This window comes from Scleropages formosus, chromosome 15, assembly GCF_900964775.1.
Source record: "Scleropages formosus chromosome 15, fSclFor1.1, whole genome shotgun sequence".
NCBI lineage: Eukaryota > Metazoa > Chordata > Actinopteri > Osteoglossiformes > Osteoglossidae > Scleropages > Scleropages formosus.
Genome location: NC_041820.1, coordinates 2,790,950 through 2,810,797, shown reverse-complemented (window position 1 = coordinate 2,810,797; position 19,848 = coordinate 2,790,950). Strand labels below are relative to the sequence as shown.

At 47.3% G+C, this 19,848-nt stretch overlaps 1 protein-coding gene across 5 annotated transcripts in view; it reads left to right on the top strand.

Annotated features, from left to right (window-relative positions):
* Positions 1 to 19,848, top strand: part of kif6 (kinesin family member 6) — a 64,415-nt gene that overhangs the window by 8,928 nt on the left and 35,639 nt on the right. For all 5 annotated transcript variants that reach the window (XM_018755248.2, XM_018755169.2, XM_018755092.2 and 2 more), the window contains exons 6-12: positions 4,448 to 4,577; positions 6,640 to 6,846; positions 6,933 to 7,076; positions 7,653 to 7,739; positions 13,911 to 14,014; positions 16,110 to 16,215; positions 18,349 to 18,499. In XM_018755248.2, the coding sequence (XP_018610764.2) occupies positions 4,448 to 4,577; positions 6,640 to 6,846; positions 6,933 to 7,076; positions 7,653 to 7,739; positions 13,911 to 14,014; positions 16,110 to 16,215; positions 18,349 to 18,499 (929 nt within the window). The remainder of the gene's footprint in view (positions 1 to 4,447; positions 4,578 to 6,639; positions 6,847 to 6,932; positions 7,077 to 7,652; positions 7,740 to 13,910; positions 14,015 to 16,109; positions 16,216 to 18,348; positions 18,500 to 19,848) is intronic.

Genomic DNA, 19,848 nt, shown 5'->3' with positions numbered 1-19,848 from the left:
AAAGATACAAACTTTTCAATTCTTATAGATTTTTTTCCCCTAAAACTATTTCCTTCCTTCTGGGGGGTGCGGTGGAGCAGTGGGTTTGGCTGGGTCCTGCTCTCTAGTGGGTCTGAGGTTCGAGTCCTGCTTTCTGGCAGGTCTGGGGTTCGAGTCCTGCTTGGGGTGCCTTGCAATGGACTGGCGTCCCCTCCTGGGTGCGTCCTCTCCCCCTCCAGCCTTGTGCCCTGTGTTGTCGGGTTAGGCTCCGGCTTGCCGTGACCCTGCTCAGGACAAGCGGTATCAGACAGTGTGTGTGTGTGTGTAGTTCTGTTGTACAGCAAAAGCGACCTGCACTATTGTACCTGGCCGTAAGTTGGCAGCAGAATGCATCCAAACAAAAAAATTACACAGTCGAGTCACATTATTATGACCACCAGCTAATATCCAGAGTAACCGCCATGTGCAGCACGGACAGCAGCTAGACGGGCTGGGAGTGACTCAATAAGGTGCCGGTAGGTTGTCACAGGTATCTGGAGCCATGATGACTGCAGTGCATCCCACAGCTGCTGGAGGGTGCGTGGTGGAGGATCCATAGAGCAAACACGACGATCGAGGTGGTCCCACAGATGCTCAGTTGGGTTCAAGTCCAGGAATTAGTGGGCCAGGGAAGTACTTGGAAGTCTTGGTCGTGCTCTTCCAACCACTGTCGGACAGTTAAAAAATACTGCCACCCTTGGCCCGAAAGCCGATAATCATCCCCTTTTGAAACTCTGATAAATCGCCCCTTTTACCCATGACAGCAACGAGTGATATGTGGACAGACGACCTATCGCACACCTTATATACCCACCAGGCCAGCTCACGACACATGACGTACTTCATGGGCTATGCGCTGTCAACGTCAAATGCAGGAGGTGGTCAGAATAATGTGACTCGACTGTGTATGTGGGCCTGCATTAAATCAGTTCACTTCCAGCATTTACCAACTCATTTCTGGTGTTGGGCATCGATAAACCGATGAAGAACGTTGCACCTGTTTATGGGATGGATCAGTCGGCATTAAATAGGAGAGAAGGTACAATAGCAAAATGTTATAAAAGTCTTTACCGGGTAGGCTCCGGTTCCCCGCGACCCCGTATGGGACAAGCGGTTCTGAAAATGTGCCTTTAAGGGGGTGCAGTGGTGCAGTGGGTTGGACCTCAGTCCTGCTCTCCGGTGGGTCTGGGGTTCGAGTCCCGCTTGGGGTGCCTTGCGACGGACTGGCGTCCCGTCCTGGGTGTGTACCCTCCCCCTCCGGCCTTACGCCCTGTGTTACCGGGTTGGCTCCGGTTCCCCGCGACCCTGTATGGGACAAGCGCTTCTGAAAATGTGTGTGTGTGTATAAAAGTCTTACAAAATATTTTTTATTTATTTTACTTGTTATACAAGATTTTTGCAGAACCTGACTAATGAAGAAATCCATTGCTGTCTGTATTGTTAACCTTTTATTAATTGTGAGTTAGTGGTCTAAGCGACTGGAGTTACTAACAAATTGAATTATGAACCACCTTCCGATCCCAACTGTGTTTCTGTGTGAAGGAGCTACTATTCTGTTGGGCTTTCTGTAAGAAAAATGGTGTCACTCATGAAAAAGGAATGGGGTTGGGGGGTGGAGTAGTTTTAGAGCAAAACTTCAGACGTCTGAATTCTTGCAGATCTTTCAAGCCTCACTAACTGAGTGTAATAACTCATCAATTTCAGGTGTTCAGGTGTCATTGCAATGTGCTTCAGGACCAGGTCTGCCTCGCCTTGGCTATTCCCAGAACGTTGTTGACCTGCAGGGTCATTGTTGGCAAAAGGAATAACAAGGACGGCTTTTTTTTTTTTTACTGCTGTAACTCGTTTGTGTTTGTACAACGAACATGCTGGTGTGATGTCACCTCGGGCCGATGCAGGGCGGACAAGTCGGCTTCCTCGCCGGGATACGTGAACCCTGAGGAGGCCTTCTGTCCACGTGCAGGGTCATGGGTCAGACCACGCTGGGTTAATGAGCAGCTGGAGGGCCAGGACATGCTCCAGCTGGCCTTCTGCCCTGTTTCCTTTTGCACTAGTGGGATGTGATCCTCCTCCTGCATCCTAGTATGTCAATTCATCTTGGCTGTGTAGTGTTTTCTTGGAGATTTGATGACTGCATTCAGGGACCAGGTTAAAGCCCCGTGGTCTCTGATGAATACTCACGATACCCTTAAAGACAAGCTAGAGTATTGTTCCATTAGTAATGGAGCAATGGAAAAAGTTAATAATGACTAATTCTGTTTGTTGTGACCATGGCTGTGGGGGAGTTTGCTGGACAGTTTGAACAAACAAGGCAGCTGCTCCAATCGAGAGAAATTATCCAACATGCCGGCATCTCTTTGCACTGATTGTCCTCATCAAGCAGATTCAGTGCTGGTCTCTGGATTCATTTATACCGTGACTTTCAGGTGTATCAGGTATCCCAAATTGGTGTGATAGTTTGGCTGAATTCAAAGATGTCCTGTTCCCCTTACCTTGGCCTTGCTTATCAGCTTCATCTTTTCTTCTCCTACTCTTTCTCCCTCTTTCTCTCCCTTTTTCTGTCTTTCTTCTAGTCACTCACTTGATGTGTTGCTCTGACCAAACTCTACAGCTCTGCAAATTGTATCCTTCCAAAAATAGGCCCTGCTGCCAACCACGTGTGCCCAACTCTCCTTTTAGTGACTTGTTCATGTTGGGGAGGGGCCCAGAGACCGCCAGAGTGCTGGGTCTATCCTTGTGGTCCAGCGGTCCTCGTGGCCTTGCACACTGCTCTGCTCCTGGACCCTTAGACCTGGATCGCCGCAGCCTGTCTGGTCCATGTGGAAGAACAGTGTTGGTTTTCTTCACCAGAGAACAAATTTAAACTGAATCTTTGAAATGTAAGAACTTGTTTTTCATAAGAATTTTAGACACGAGTCCTCAAATCGAATGATAAAATATCGCAGTCCTTTAATTTGAGATTGCTGGGTCGTTTCGAGATGTTTTCCAGCAACCGACGGTGTCCGTTTACTTATTTATGCTGCATGGAAGAGGGAAGGATAGAACACAATTGTAAAATACATCAAGCAGAACGTCAAGAAAAATGACGGTTTCAAATTCACATGTGGTACAACAAGCCTATACAATGCTGGACTGAGGCAGCGCTTCTATAATGTATCTGCCATCTTCATTCCATCTTAAATTATCCTGGCCTTTTTTTCCAATATATATCGTATTTATACTTTTATTACAGTAATTCCCTTTCATTGTGAATGACAAATAGCTGTAGAGGGATTTGGCTCCAGTTGTAGCTCCACACCCAGGCGTAACTAGCCGCAGGTTCTCTCTACCTACACCAGGGTTTGGCCCTTCAGATATATAGTACTCATGTTCCTCTGTCTTGGAGGGCTTGTCTGTCATTATTGCTATTAACTTTCAGTTTTCTGACTCCCTTTTCCAAAGTAACTTACAATGTTATGTTTGCATGCTAAACTGCATACTCTGATTTTCTCATTGCATACAGCTGGGTAATTTTAACTGTGTCGATTCAGGGCCAAGGGTACTACAGCAGGAGCAGGGATTTGAACCTGCGTCCTTTGATTGCAATGGTTAGGCGTGGCTCTAACAACTGCTCCGCCGACAGCTCCTACCAGAGTGGGTTGTTTAAAATGTCAAGCTGTAAAAAGTTAAACTACCCCAGAATCATTTTATGTATTTAGTGTCAGATGACTTCAGTGCTGGTGTCCCTCAGATGCGGACATACACAGTTGCCCTGCAGCCCTGCCCCACTCGCTACCCTTGGAGAAATTTACTGTATGGGTCGGTGGTGTCTTCGCTCATCTTTGAACTGACAGTTTTTTTTTTTCTTTTTTTTTTTTTATAACAAAAGCGCTGGGATGTTACCCCAGTGGCTACTGGAAGACCAACTTGACTGCGTCTGTCCAACTCATTTCTTTGCTGCATATTTTTTGATGTGGGCAATAACTCATGCGCTGTTTGTTTTAGAGGTTACTGTATCCATTATCACATTATAATTCCGGAATGGATATAGCACGTGTACGGTTGCAGACAGTGCCTACGGATTTGCAGGCGCGGTTTCTTCTCCCCGTGGAATGCCAGTAAGGAGAACAAGGACCGTGTTGCACATGTTGGAACTGGTCTTCGTTCTTTATATTTGGTTTGTTTAAATGCGGACAAGAGCGGACTGAAATCTTTTTTTAATTCATTCTGTTTTTACTATCTATTTTCTGTATCTGATGTGAACTCTTAATCCTGTGGTTGTAATTTGAATCTATATTTACCCAAGAGCTCTAAAATGTTTCAACATATTTCAGAATTGTAGCAAAAATGGTTGCTGTTTAACTGTTACTGTTCCTGCCTGACTGTATAAGGCACTCTTTATTTTCTCTTTATTGTGCTTCTGTTGTATTATCTTCTGATTTGACTGCAGGAAGGTTAGCATCATGGAAGACAACGATCAGAATATCCATCTAAGGAACCTGTCACTGCAGCAGTCAGCCAGTGAGGAAGAGGCTCTCAACCTGCTGTTCCTGGGAGACACCAATCGGATAATTGCCGAGGTGAGAGGGTCCGGCCGCTAGCAGTGCTGCAGGCTGAAAATGGAGCTGCGTATACAAGCATTGGTGCCAGAAGTGGTATTTTTCCTTCTCTGTAATTGAGCCTTTTCTCAGAGTGTGTTCATCCCAAGGCCCTGTTTAGTTGTTGTCAGCATGCATGTTTGCAAACTCTGTCTTGACTTTAAGCGCAAGTGTGCTTCTTGTTTTCTGTTAACCCGGGGTACTGGCAGGCCACACACTGGGCAAACCTTGTGGCCACTCTGTTTTATCATCCGAGGAGTAGGTGAGGCGATGACTTTGTTGTTATCTAAGCCATTTAAACTGCTGTGTTTTGTGAGTCTTTGGATGTGGTAGGTAGCACCCACGCAGCAGCGTCACCCTCTTTGATGACTTTTGACATGCTTTTAGGACCCGGGGAGCCGAGGAGTGGCAAGAATACAAGCCGCACTCTTTAATGTTCCAATCTCTGAAGGGTGGCAGCTCTTGGGCATCTCTGGGTGTTTTTCTGGAGATGGTACCAGCTTTTTGTAGCCAAAGTCCCTGTTAGTGGCCCAAGGGCATGTGGCTTCTCACCATCTGTGCAATCCAGTGCTTTCGTTCCTCAGTTCTGAGGTATTATGGTTATTATGCCTATTACGGCTATTTTTCTCCTCAGACACAGATCAATGATAACCATGTGGTTGGATAATGACACGTCCAGTTTAAACATGCAGAGTGACCCCATTAGCAAGGGGGATTCACAGCAGGTTCCCCACACAGGAAGTGATCTCCAGGACCCCCTTTGATCTGGTCCCCCATCGTATCTTTAACATCTCGCTGCCCCCGCACGCGACCCCTGTTTCTCACTCTGTATTCCGCGTGTGCTGCACAGCTGTGGTCATCCCCACCCATCCCCCACCGCACCCCCAGATGTCCTTCAGAGCAGAGGTTCAGCCACTTTGTGACCATATGACCGGTGATGCCTTCATCCCATGTGGCCGTCAGGAGCAGCCCAGTTCTGGTTTGTGTTGGATATTGGGCACACTGCTGACTGGGAAAGGGTTTGAGAGAAGGTTTTGGAGAGACAGCAAGAGAAACGCGAGACACTGGTGATGAGAGTTCCAGTCCTTTACACCATCTGGGTCTCCCCTTCTGTGCTATTTCTCAGAGGGCATGTTTACTGTAAATTCATTGTTGTGGCTGATGAGAGTCAATCTACAAGCAAGTGGGAAGCATATCTCCTGTCCCGTTTACGCTTTTCCTTTCATCTGCCCTTCCATCCATGCTTTCCGCTTTTCCACCTACTGCGATATGCCCCATCTCCTGGTGAGTCAGGGCACATTTCTGTCGACTCATCCGGCTCTGATCCACATTCGGAGCCACGGTTATTTTTAGCCACGAGAAAATAAACCACTGCACTTTTGAATTCACCCTATGTTTACTGGCTCATCAAAAGCACATGTTGGAATTTGAAGGATACTGAAGCTGAGGGAGTGGGCACTGGCGAGACCATGGCCCTCCTAATGAGGTGGCCGGAAAATCCCCGCTATAACAGCAACACGTAGTGGCTCCAAAATGCGCATCCATAAAGAGCACAAAGAGCCAAAAAGGCTTGCGACTGCGGGGGTGTGATCCCATGCATTCCCATTTTTGTAGCTTTTATGTGGCCATAAACGAACTCAGTCCTTGTACCGCTACATGGGAGGTCAGTCATCTATGCTGGGTTGACAGAAATCTGTTATATTATGCAAAACTCAGAATAAATGTTGATGTCACTGCTTAAGCCAGTATTTGGGCATAATGGTTGAGCACTTGTATTACTCAGGCCCACCAGAATGACAGAGTCTATGCAGCCTCTTCCGTTGTGGTTGCATTTGAACCTGACCCCATATCTCACCTCTCATTCTACATAATATTCAGAAAGATAAAAGATATTTTTGGTGGCGTTTACAGAGATAATAATGGTATTAACTGTTAGGATTAGTTTGTGCCATTTGACAGCAGTGTGACTTCTTATTTGTAAGTGCTGTGATGTGTGAGTATGGGAAACTAACTTCTGGAACTCTCCCACCACACACACGTGCAGACCCCAATGAACCAGGCGTCCACGCGCTCCCACTGCATCTTCACAATCCACGTGTGCAGCAGGGAGCCTGGCTCAGCCACACTGCGCCGCTCCAAGCTTCACCTGGTGGACCTGGCTGGCTCAGAGCGCGTGGCAAAGAGTGGCATGGAAGGCCAGCTACTCACCGAGGCGAAGTACATCAACCTGTCATTGCACTATCTGGAACAGGTACAGGCCTTTCCCAGCTTCTATGGTTGAACCAGCTTGCATAGCAAATGGGATGAACTCACAATGATCCTTGGCCCCTGCCTTAGGTGATCATCGCTCTGTCTGAAAAAAACCGTTCTCACATCCCATACCGAAACTCCATGATGACGTCTGTGCTGAGGGACAGCCTCGGGGGCAACTGCATGACCACCATGATAGCCACCTTGTCAGTAGAGAAGAGGAACGTTGACGTAAGTACCCCAGGAATGCAGAATTGGCTTTTGTTCTTGCTCAGTTTTGGAGAAAAACTTACTGACATTTTTTGATGGTAAACCATAGAACTGAGCAGTTTCATAAACACTAGTTCCTCCAGAGTGGGTTGCTGGTAAACCAGTGAAACACACACACACATTCTCAGAACCGCTTGTCCCATACGGGGTCGCGGGGAACCAGAGCCTACCCGGCAACACAGGGCGTAAGGCCAGAGGGGGAGGGGACACACCCAGGACGGGACGCCAGTCCGTCGCAAGGTACCCCAAGTGGGACTCGAACCCCAGACCCACTGGAGAGCAGGACCAGGTCCAACCCACTGCGCCACCACGCCCCCCACCAGTGAAACACAAGATTCCCTTTACAAGGGAAGGACGCTTTGGAAATCTGATTGTCTAAATATTGGAGTTCCTTTGCCAAATGATCACCCTTTCAGTGTATGTTCAAAATGGTTGTACGAACAGCACATCCACTCCTCTGTCAGAGGCCAATTGGAATGTAGGCTTTACCTGGCACTCCACTTCAATCCACTCCACTCCTCTGCCTCTGTCCTGCAGGAGTCCATCGCCACATGTCGCTTTGCCCAGCGAGTGGCACTGATCAAGAATGAAGCCCAGCTCAATGAGGAGTTGGACCCAGCCTTGGTGAGTGCAGGAAGTCAACCTTCAACCTTCTTGATGGCATGGATATAAAAACACAATTTGTGCTGCTGACAGAATGACCATGCATGGGGTCCTTGTAATTCAGTCCGTTTTTTTATCTCTATCAAAGTGTACTTTGAAATCACTGTTTGTTTCTGCACTAAGCAGTACATTTTCTGTCTCTGAGTCTGAGTGTATAAATCATGTTAGTGGTTTGTTACAGTGTTACATTAAGATATACATGGCAGCATATGTGGAAAAGTGCATGAAAGTGGTTGCGTTTTGCATATTTTCTAATATATTTAGTACATGCAGTACACAGTAATAAATCTCACTTTGTTTTTGGTATATTTGGCCTATGGGTGTGGCAGATTGCCATGTCTGTAATATGCGGCACATCTTTGCGTTTTCTTGTTTATGTAGATGCAGTATTTAGACTGCTTGCTGGATGTTTGCATTCTCCACTGGGAGTGTTTACATACCACCATCCCGACAAGCTGCATTTTTCGTTTGGTCAAAGCCATGCGAGCCAGCATGCCACGTGCATGTCGAATGAACTTCTGCAGGGAGAACAAATTTGCAGCAGGCTCTGTTAGGTTTATGACTGGACCCAAGCAGGGCCCCAATCCACAGGCCAAGCCTTGGGCCCAAGTCAGGCAATAGCCTTCAGGCTGCATGGCTTTACTGGGCTCTTAGAGTGCAGCCACTGGCTTGCTCTGAATCGGCAGCTCCGTGGAGAACTGAAATAAACATGTGTTAATGGGGAAAAAATGTCGTGTTTGTTTTTGCTTGCTTGTATCTAATTAATCCCGTCCTCAGAGGTTTCCGAACAAAAAGTCTTACAGGACTACGTCTGTTTTCCAAAACATTAAATATACATTCCCCGCAAAAGTGGTTTTTTTCCCCAGGATGACTGCCTAAGGAAAGTGTCCTTAGCAGCACTTTGAAGCAGGTTGTGAAAGGGACCTCTGTTACTGTGTGTTGGGAAGCTGTGTGGACCATGGAGAGTTGAAGGTGAGGTGGAACCCTAGACATTCTGAGGTCCATTTGACAAAAACATCATGGTGGCTGAGAAAAGTAAACATTTCAACATGTCTCACTGAGCTGGAAAAGCTATCAGTTTTAAAAGGAGCCACTGTCCTGAAACCAGTGGTGGAATAATAATGTCCTTTGCAGCTGCTGAAGATGTCCACTGGTGGCTGAGGGGCCATTGTGACATTCTATTAGGTTCAGCTGACTTGTACCAAGGTTCAGAAAAGATCAACCAAGGAGTTCTCGTGCTACCCAGCCATGGCCAGTGGAAGTTGGCTGCCCATTCCCGAGTCACAGTATTTTTAAGAGTCTGTGGTGACCTGTTGACTGAACGGGTGACTGGAAAGAGCCTGGCTGGGAAAATGAGGACAAATTTTCAGTGGTCAGGCAAGAAGATGGAGACACATCTCTAGGATACTGCCCCACCCGCTTACCGGAAACAAGGCAATGATACGTTTGCGTTGCACACCGCCGACATGATGTCATCATGGTTTGGACCAACATTGGGGCAGTTTGTCAATGCCAATTAAAATGAACGTGCAGCTTTTTGTCCATCTTCTCCTTGCCAATTAGTGCCGATTTTTCATATTTACAAAAGATCTTGTTTTATTATTTACTGAATAGCTGACTTCTATTGTTGTGCAGGCAGTATTTCAAGTGGCTTGCCAGGGGGGCTCTTGTAGTTTGTTCAGTCTTTGGAGGTGCATGTTCGTACTCTGGGATGTCGATAGGTTAATAGGATGATGCAGAAGCTAAACGCATCCCAGGCACACTTAAGTGATCTTATAGTGGAATGGACACAGCGGATGCAGCTCGGACCACCGTGGGGGAAAAGTCATGGGCTTGAAGCCTGCTTCACAGCCGAGGAGCACTAGCCCTGGTTGGCCCTAAAGCCCAAAGGCCCAGAGTTTGGCCTGCTTAACCAGACGCCCTGATTAGCTCACACCTGCGATTCCACACAACAGCCTGTTAGAAGCTGCCAGAGAAAATGTTTGGGGATCAGAGTGTTGAAAATTCTGCAGTCTTGCCTGATGGAGGGGTGCGTGTGGCAGAGCGGCATGGCTGTTTGCCTACTCGTGGTAGGTAGGAAGAGAGAAACCTAATAACTGTCAGAGAAGGCCTGAAAACCAAAGGGGCTCACTTTCAGTGCCAGGCCACGCGTGTGCGGTCTTTCCCACCAGGCACTTCCCCAATTACCCCTCCTTCATTTTCTGGTCTCCCTCTCCCCAGACATCCCAGAGCTCCTTTCCCCATTATCTCATCTTGGTTGGAAGTGGGACTAGCAACGATCTGAAACAGAAGCTGCACAAAACAACAAATTCCCTTGCCACCCCCAAGCATTTATTCTTCTCTGCTTTCGTGATGTGTCACCAGCGTGTGGCCCTGCGGTCGCGAGGGATCTGCCATGTTGTGACTCTACTTGTCTGGGAGACGCCTGTGTCCTCCCTGAATGGCCAGGGGCACAATGCCAGACTTTTCTGTCCCAGGGGCCAGGGCTCAGGGCCCGGCGGAAACACGCTGAGGCTGCTAGTCACGTACATGTGAAATTAAATGACATTCAGTCGCAAAACAGATGGTTTCCTCAGCATCTCTGGTTGTACATTTCTGCACAATCTCACATTTATGTTGCTAGACCCTTTTCTATAAACAGTTTGAGTTTAGTTGTGGCTTCAAAGGTACATCCTAGAACTTTAAACTTTATGGTCCTATACCTTTATGGTACTTGATAATTGTAGTTTCCCTGAGGTGGGGCCAGCAGGGTCCCTCAAGGCCTGGTTGCCACAAGCATCTTTCTGGCATTCGTGGAAACTTCTCTGGCTCGCCTTCCTGAATCCCTCTGAGTGGTTTTGATGTCCAACTACGTGACCGTGGCTGAGGCTCTGCAGAGGCCACATCGGTCAAGGGAGTGACTAGTAGATGGAGACCAACTCTGAATTTGACGAGCCAAAAAGAGGAAACAGATTATGTCTGAAAGGGTGAGTGTTAGGGTTAGGAAGGAGAAGTCCAAATAACACCAAACACTTTGTGGCAGAAGGCATGTTACAGTGGAGTTTTTAAGAGTTCGATGAACAGTTGTGCGTATGCTGCACTGAATGAAAAAGGAATGGTCACGTAGTTCATTCTCATTACACCAGAAATACTGATATGGAGGTTTTCCTAGAGAAGAATCATTGAATGGCGTGAAGGAATTTTTCCACTCTGTCCTGACCTTCGTCTCTCATGCGCTGTCCATCTACGGTTCTGGGACCCTCATGTTTAGCAGTGCAGAGTGCCAGGTCTTCAGAAATCTGATGTACAAAAATGGAATTTCAGCACCTCTTCTTGAATTTTTTTGATGCTTGTGCGAAAGCTCTGGGTGCGGAAGGTGACAGGCTATGGCTCAGGGGCTCTCTGAGGCCAGAGTGTCTTTAAGGACACAGGCGTGAAAATTGTTGTAGTAGTATCTCACTTCCTGTGCTTTTACTGGAAACTGTTGGCCCTACTGACCACCGATGACAGACACGTGGGGAACTTGTAGCTGTATCTTGAGCCTCTTCCAGTTGAATATAGAAGAGGTATATCGGAGGTGGAGCTTGAGGCCTCTACATGGAACAGAGCACTAAACAAGGACTGGATCGAAGAGAGACCTTGAGCCAGCCTGCCATCGCCAAGGTCAAGTTAAGAGCATAGGACATAAACACAACTTAAATCCACACACACACTGGCTGAAATCGCTTGTCCTGAGCAGGGTCATGGCAAACCAGAACCTAACCTGGCAACACAGAGCGCAAGGCTGAAGGGGAAGGGGACACACCCAGAACGGGATGCCAGTCCGTCGCAAGGCACCCCAAGCGGGACTCGAACCCCAGACCTGCCAGAGAGCGGGACCCGGACAAACCCCTTGCACCACCACGCCCCCCAACTTAAAGCCAAATTCTCTCATTTAAAGTCAACCCCTGAGTACCAAACATTCAAACTTTTGCTAAAACACTTGCGATCCTTTTAGGCTCTCTTGTTCCAGAAGAGAAAAGGAAAATCTTCAAGCTTCATTTTTAAAGTGCTTATTCTTCTAAATTGGCCACACGTGGTGCTCATTTCCTCCTAACAAGCCTGCACCAGGTGAGAGGGAGTGTGGGCAGGGCTCTGGCTTCTATACACTTTGTGTGTGTATGGGGAGGTGCGAGTCAGACGTTGTGGTTCATCCCTTTGCCAAGGATAATTTAATTATTACTGTTTGTCGTCATTTTTGGAGGAAACCCATCACTGCTCTCCTCCAGATACAAACCTTAATCGCTCTAGAAAATGATTATGGGCCTTTTTTTTCGACAGTGAGTGCTGACGAAAGCTCTTTTGTGGGCTATCCAGCATCTGGGCGTCTCGCTATGGTGAGAAGTTTGGACTCTTTGTTTACAGTAACTGAACACCGCCATGGCTACCGGCGGCCTCGACGTTCATTGCCAGGCCTCAACCAAACACGTGTCGAACCGAGATGTTCTTTTTATTTTCTTGCGCAGTGAAAGCAGTTTTTTGCCCGTGTGGTGTCAGAACTTCCTGTAATTTCACGTATGAGCATCCAATTGTCTGGAGCTTGTTATGCTTTTCTGAAACACACTTAACCACAAGTTCAGTTTTAGGACGATTCTGTCATAGGCACATAATAATCCTGCGTGGAGCAGGCAAGAAGGTTTTCTTTTAATTATTTATTTAAAAAAAAAATAAATAGAGGGCCATGATTCAAGGTTCAGCAACAGTCAGAAAGCTCACATAAAAGAGCTTTGTGTTTCACACAAAAGTATCACTTTTATTCTCATGGGGCAGCACGGTGGCACAGCAGTAGCGCTTCTGTCTCATACTGCCTGGGTGGTGCGAGAGGACATGGGTTCGATCTGTCCTCAATCTGTGTTGAGTTTGCATGTTCTGTTTCCTCCCACAGTCCAAAGACATGCTGTTCAGGTTCACCCATAGTGTGTGAGTGACAGAGAAGAGTGTGTGTTCCGCTGGTGTATGGATGGGTGACACATTGTAAGTAGTGTATCCTGCAGTGTAAGTCACCGCGGTGAATATGGTGTGTGGGTTGATAACACTACATCGAGTTCATTGGAAATTGCTTTGAAAAAAGTGTCTGCTAAATAAATGTAAATGTATTCTGTAAAGTACACACACACACACACACACATCATCTGAAACTGCTTGTCCCATATGGGGTCACGGGGAGCCGGAGCCTAACCTGGCAACACAGGGCGAGAGGCTGGAGGGGGAGGGGACACACCCAGGACGGGACACCAGTCCATCACAAGGCACCCCAAGCAGGACTCGAACCCCAGACCCACTGGAGAGCAGGACCCGGTCCAACCCACTGCGCCACCGTGCCTCTCCATTCTGAAAAGTAATACAAGCTAATTGTGGCTTCAGATTTGGTGGAGGCCTATAACCGCCATGCCACTTGGTCATTGATGAGCACATGACAGCTTAAGCGTGTCTCTCTATGTACTGTAACGACGCACCCAGCAGTGCTGTGGTTGAGGAGTTGGACTGGTACTTTCTGTGAGGCATTGCAATGGGCTGGCTGCACATGTGGGTTATTTAAATCAGCTAAATATGTGTCTGAAAAAAGTGGATAACCTTTTTTTTTAGGTGAATTATTGTTAGTTACCTATCTATACAGCTGGGGTATTCTTTATTATATCAGTTCAGGGTAAGTACCTTGATCAACATGACTGAGGCAGGGGTCCTGAGACCATCAGTTTACAAGGCAGATACCCTAACTGCTGTTACCCACTGGTCCCCAAGAGCTTCCCTGAGACAAGGAGGAGGTGTAAACTGAAAAGATCCTGAAGCACAAGGCAGATTTTGGAAGAACTCTTTATCTGAGGAACTTTATTAAAAGGTTTTTATGGTGATATTAAAAAACAAATAATTTGGAGACTTATAGTTTAGGAAGTCAGAAGTTTCCAGATGATAGTTTCTCCATACCTGCCTTGTGTCTTCGGTACATTTTGGCTGTTTGGAATACTCCTTAGTGGTTTGTTCTAAATCACTCTCTGAAAATGTGTTGAGTGAGGAGGATATGAACTTTGAATATGCTTGTCCAATTTGAACTGTTGTGCCAAGTGTGTGTGCCTGGGCTCCTGAGGTGACTGGAGGATTATATGTGTCTTCTAGATGATCAACCGTTTGAAGAAGGAGGTCCAGTCTCTGAGAGATGAGCTAGCCATTTTAATTGGAGAGCAGAGGGAGGATCAGCTCACCGAGGACGATATTCACAAGTAAAGTGTGATTTCATGATGTTGCAAATGGAGTTTACCAGATCTTACAGGTGAAATCTAAAAATATTGAATCTAATTTGGAATTTTATACAAGAAATCTATAAAATCCTGAAATCAGACTTAATATCTACAAGAAATCCACTGATGTTGAATCTAATTTCAGGATTTTATAGAAGGAATCTACAGAAATTCTTTCTGATTTCAGAATTTTGTAGAAGAAATCCACTGATTCTGCAAATGATTTCATGTTCTTACTGACATAATTTATGCCTACAGGACCTGATTTAGAAGTTCCTTATATTTTAACACTTGTGGAGAATTTAATGAGAGCAGCAGCAATAGCGGCTCTTTGAGTTTTTTCTGTCCACATTTTGTATACTTTCTGTTTATCTCCAGGAACATGAACTCTGGCTTTCAGTTGTGGTTTCCTAAGAAATAGTTTTCTCTCGTCTTGTTTATACCCACTGCCTTTGTGAGGCTAATGGTCAGAATAACATTACTGAAACTTTTTGCACAACCTTGCATTAGGCCTGAAAAAAAAGACTGCTGAAGTTCAGCAAGGTTCCAGAGCGCTGAAGTTCTAGGGAACGGGTTCTTGGCTTGGGGACGGAAGCTCTGCATTTGTAATGATCTCAGCAGCAGCAGTAGCAGCAGCATTATGAAGGCAGTCATTTCAGGACACGCTGCTCTGACTGTCAGTGCTCCAGGACTGCTGAGCTGGCCCCCGCCTGCCTCTGGGACACATGCTGCTCCTCGGATCCCCTGTCCCGCAGCAACCAGGATGGCGTCAAAGTGTTCGGATGTTGGACACTGTTTAGGGACAGGTGGTGGGCTGGTTCCTGGGGGGATAACGGGGGGGGGGGGGGTTGTTCAGCTTCTTGCTGCTCTAACCACGTCTCCCCCTCTCATTTCAGTTTCACTTCAAGTCCAGTGAGCTGACCCTTGCTGACCACTGAAATAGTTTCTCTCTAATATTCTGTCCTCCTTTTTTGTTCTTAATGTTAAAAGGGATGTGTCCATTGTCATTGTGAGTCCATCCATCTGTTTGCTGGTTTCCTCCATCTTTCATGCAAATGCAGACAGAGGAAACTATTAATGCTTGTATTGGAGGAATTCACTTCTGGAGACCAAGACCAGCTGGGTTCCCCCCCCCCGCCGGTCATGTTAACATCATACAGTCAGCGTTAGAACTGTGTGAGATTTGTATTTGTTGCCCCTGTCTGCCACAAAAGACCTGCTCTCCAGGAGCAGTTAAGATGTCCGCTGTGACCTCAGAGACCAGCCGAGGCTTTTTATTTACTTGTTTATGCTCTTGTTTGTGCTTTGATGGCACCAAAATGCAGAATTTAGCCCTAAAGCCGGTATTCCAGAGTCATTTGAAGCTAAAAGGGCGAACTTGCATTCTTCCCTAGTCTCGAGAGCCTTTTTTCACTTTAAAACTCGCCCATAGAAAAAGTGCCTGAGAGAACGTCGGAGAAGTTTGAGAACGAGTGCCACGAGTTTATTTTGAAACTGGAACGCAGGACCATGTTATATCTTATGTTCAAACACTGGAAGGGAGCGTGGCGTTTGGAATCCCGCGAAAGGAAAAACGCTCTGTGGACTCAGAGCATCGGAGCCCAAAGGAAACAAAGCGGAGGGTTTGTTTAAATTTATCCTCCGTGCGAACGGCACTCTTTTTGCTGCCAGCGACCCTTAGGTGGAAAACCGAATCGCTCTGAACTGTGCCTTCTTCGAACCTGTCCGTGTGCTCGAATCCCATCAGTCACCACGGCTGTCAGGCAGCGAGAGACCCATCCCGCGGCCTAACTGCTGAGGAGCCACGCTGCTCCAAGCAGTGAATCTGTCGCGCAGTTTGAGTAAATAGTTTTCCTTTGGCTCAACTGGAGTCGACACTTTGCTCCAGTTTGGCGAAGAAAGAGCCCCGGAGCGCTCAGAGACTTCAGCAGTAACTTACGCAAGGGGTCAACAGCAGGAAGAGCACACGTGTCCTCTCCTCTTCCAGCTCTGTATGCTTCATGTGTGTTTGTTCATATGTAAGTGTGTGTGTTCGCGAACTGCTGAGTTCCCATCTCCCTCTTCTGCCTTTCTGCAGGCTGGAGGAACAGGTGAAGGCGTTCCTGGATGACCCCGACCCAGAAGTCACGCTGCAGCTGGGTCCCAACATGCGGAAGATCCACCACTGCTTCTCACTACTCAAGGTGAGTCTCCTCCAAGAACACATCCATGGTCGCCAGGCCAACATCACCACCCTGACTGTTGCGTTCCTTCAAGGAAATCAGCATTTCAGATAGAGTCCGAACCACTCTTTCGCAGAGAAATGTTTTCTGGGGTTCCTTTGCAAGCTGCAGTCTAGTTTCTGACCACTCACATACAGACACGCACTCACACACACACACACACATCTACAGCCGCCTGTCCTGAGCGGGGTCGTGGCGAACCGGAGCCTAACCCAGCAATGCAGGACACAGGGCTGGAGGGGGAGGGGACACACCCTGGCCAGTCAGTTGCAAGGCACCCCAGGCAGGGCTCAAACCCCAGACCCACCACAGAACAGGCCCTGGCCAAACCAGCTGTGCCACCACGCCCCCCCGCAGGTTAAATAGCTTCTTACCAACCAGGTCTCCAGGGCAGAGGGAGCCCCCTACAGGCATCGAAGGGAAAAGCGTGACATTTCATCTTAGAGTAATTCACTCACTATCATTAACCACTTGTTCAAGTCAGGGTGACACTACTCTGAAGCCTCCCCTTAAGCACAGGGTGGTGAGGCTTGTCACAGGCTTGTTATAGTACACTATGGATGGGGCGCCAGTCCATCACGGTATTTCATCATTTTTTAAATATTTTTAAGCATCAAAATTTTCTATAGCTGAAATTTTGACGTGTGACAACTTACATTTACATTAATTCACTTGGATGACGCTTTTCTTTAGAGCAACTTACACTGGTTTACCCATTTATATAGCAATTCAGGGAACGTTCCATGCTGTAGGGTACTGCAGCGTAAGGTGGGAGTTGAAGCAGCAATCTTTGGATCTGAAGGCAGCAGCTCCAACTGGTGTGCTACTTGCTCTTTCACAGGGTCTGAGAACTGTGACCAATGAAGGACTGCAATCTGTGTTTATCCTGTCTAGTTTGTTTGCCCTTCCAATGAGTGCAGAAGTGTTCCAGAAGCATCCGCCTCACTGTTGTATGTTTGGGTTTCAGAGTGTGTCTTGTTTTAAATGCAGGCCCACACAGGTGCGTGAGGTACTTCAGTGTGATACTCGGCCAGTGGACTGGCAGGCGTGCATTTGGCTGCAGTTTGCTTTTGGCAGCACCGCGGGAAGATGCAGTCCCAGGACGCACCCTTCACAGAACACAGAAGCTCCTCTGGCATGTCACGGAGCAGCTGTTTATCTTTCCCCAAGACGCTTATGCTTCACATTCATTAATGTCCCTGCATGAACCTCACTCTCCCCCGTCTCGCACGATTTACAGAGGATCTGCTTCCCTTGTTGCGTTTTCCTGCCCTCCCTCCCTCTCTCTCAATCTCTCTTTTCCTGACCCTAATGTCCGTGGTGATCTCCAAACCTGACTCCATTCACCTCCTGCCCCTGCTCCGCTGCTGATCCATTCTTACACTGTTGCCAGTCGTGAATGGACTCCCAGTTTCAATCCAGGCTCCACACTCACATTCCTGGGGTCTGCTGCACTGTCCACATGGTGGTAGGGGTCTGGTGTCTCCCTGGTTCAGTAAGAAGAGACGGCAGTGCATATTCACTGTACCTTTTTCAGTGGCCAGAGGTTGGAGTAGCTGCACACTTAAGCGCAGAGTGCATTTCCTGGGTAAAATTAGAGCTCCGAAAGCAGGCTTGGAACAATCCACTTCCTTGGTTAACCAAAGGCCTGAGACTTGTAATATGTTGCACATTACGCCACATTTTTGTAAAGTATTGAGCAGGCTAAATGCAGTTTGCCGTGGCACTCGATCCGTCCATCATGTGGCCCCATCATGTTGGAATATGCACATTTCCAAGAATAGTCGCTAATTTTTTTGCCATCTGGATTACGGTAACGAAGCCGCGGCACCGTGACATGACGGCACATCGATGGCATGGATGTCCCTAAGAGCCAACATCTGGCACCACGTTGCTGCTGAGCAGATAGTCAGAGGCCAAGTGCCAGTTTTTTGTTTTTAGGGTTTGCTACAAAGAAGGAACAACGCTGTTCCTAACACTTCTTGTCCTAACTGTCCAGATCCCACTATGAGTTGCGTATAAGATTTCCATGCGCATTCCGTACATTTGATGTTTAATTTTATGCTTCCTTTGCCTTTCCATCTTTGTCCTTAGGTCATGGTGCAGGACATGCTGCCTAGTGGAGGTGGGGCTGGTGACTGTTGCTCTCCCTCACCTTCGGTGGTCCCTGATCATGATATAAGCCCCCCCTCAGCAGAATTGAAGAAGCTGAAAGACATGCTCCGGCAGCGAGACAACGAGATCAGTATCCTTCCTTGATTTAACATGCCTGGCTGATAGGGTTCAGTGTCCCAGATTAAGAGTGCAGGACTGTGATCGATCATTTCAGGCAAACTGTTCTGACTCGAATCCTATAATCTGGTTAAAGCTGTTCTGTTTTTGCTTTCGTTCCTTCAGGGCTCCTGTAAAAAAGGCACTTGCCACTTCTTTTTTTAGCGCGTGTCCAGAAATGGACCATAAATGAGTCCTCAGCCTGCAGAACTGTGTCAAGAAGGTAAAGATGACTCTGCTCAGAGCCAGGGACTATTTTCAGAAGGACAGAGTGTTCCAGTGGAGACTGTGTAACAGCTTTGGTTTATTAGCCATGTTGCTGAGGAGTGTGTGACTCACTTTGCCTGTCCTTTGTGCTACTAATGTAAGAAAGGGTGTCTGTTTGTACAGGGGAGGTGATTCATGCCCAACTACCAGGGGGCCTCCATTATCTCTTTTGGGAGGACCAGCCCCACTGACTTAATGACTTAATGATCGGCGCCCATGGCTACAGGTTTCGCTTTTACAAGACTGAGCTTTGAGAAGGCTGCGGTATGGGGGAAGACCTTATGGAGCAGGGGGTGCTGAATCGGTATAGATGCTGTGTGTTTCTGGGCTGGTGGCACCAGCTTGCCCCCAAACTTTGCAACCCCCTAGAGATCCATAATGAGAACCACCAGCTACGGTGGCCCCTTTAGCAGCACAGTTATACATTGCATCATGGCGTTTTACTGCCATAGGCTGTTACCACCGTGTCCCGTTCTCCGATCCTTCGTGAGAAAGCACCGTACCTCAGTCACCAGGTTATTAGAGCTGTGTGGGAATGTTCTGAAGCCTGGTCTACACCTGGAGCCCGTTTAGGACCTCCAGGACCCCCCAGACCCGAAAAGATTTAGATTTCCAGAATCAGAGAGAAATAAAGAGCAATGCAAGAACATGCAGTACTTGTGAAGTGAGGAAAAGTGTGCACTTAAACTACAAGAAGTTTAAAAAAAAAAAAGTTCAACTGTAAGGTGTAATTAAATGAAAATATGACAGCAGCGAGGAATGAGAAGTGTGAGGAAGGGAAAGACATGCATCAGTCCAAAAGGCTGAGGAGAGGCTCCAGTGCAAGCAAATGTCAAGTAAAGGCCACACATTCCAGTAATAATGCATCACATGCAGCTTGATGTACCACACATGGAATATGAAATATGGCTGTTTACACAGCAGCATTACGTCCACAAAGCTCAAGGGTGCTTGCTTCTGAAGCAGTATTATCTAGCACGTAAACACAGAGACAGGCAAATTCCCCCATGTCTCAATAAGGAACCTGTATTTATTGCGGAGGATTAGAATCCTGTC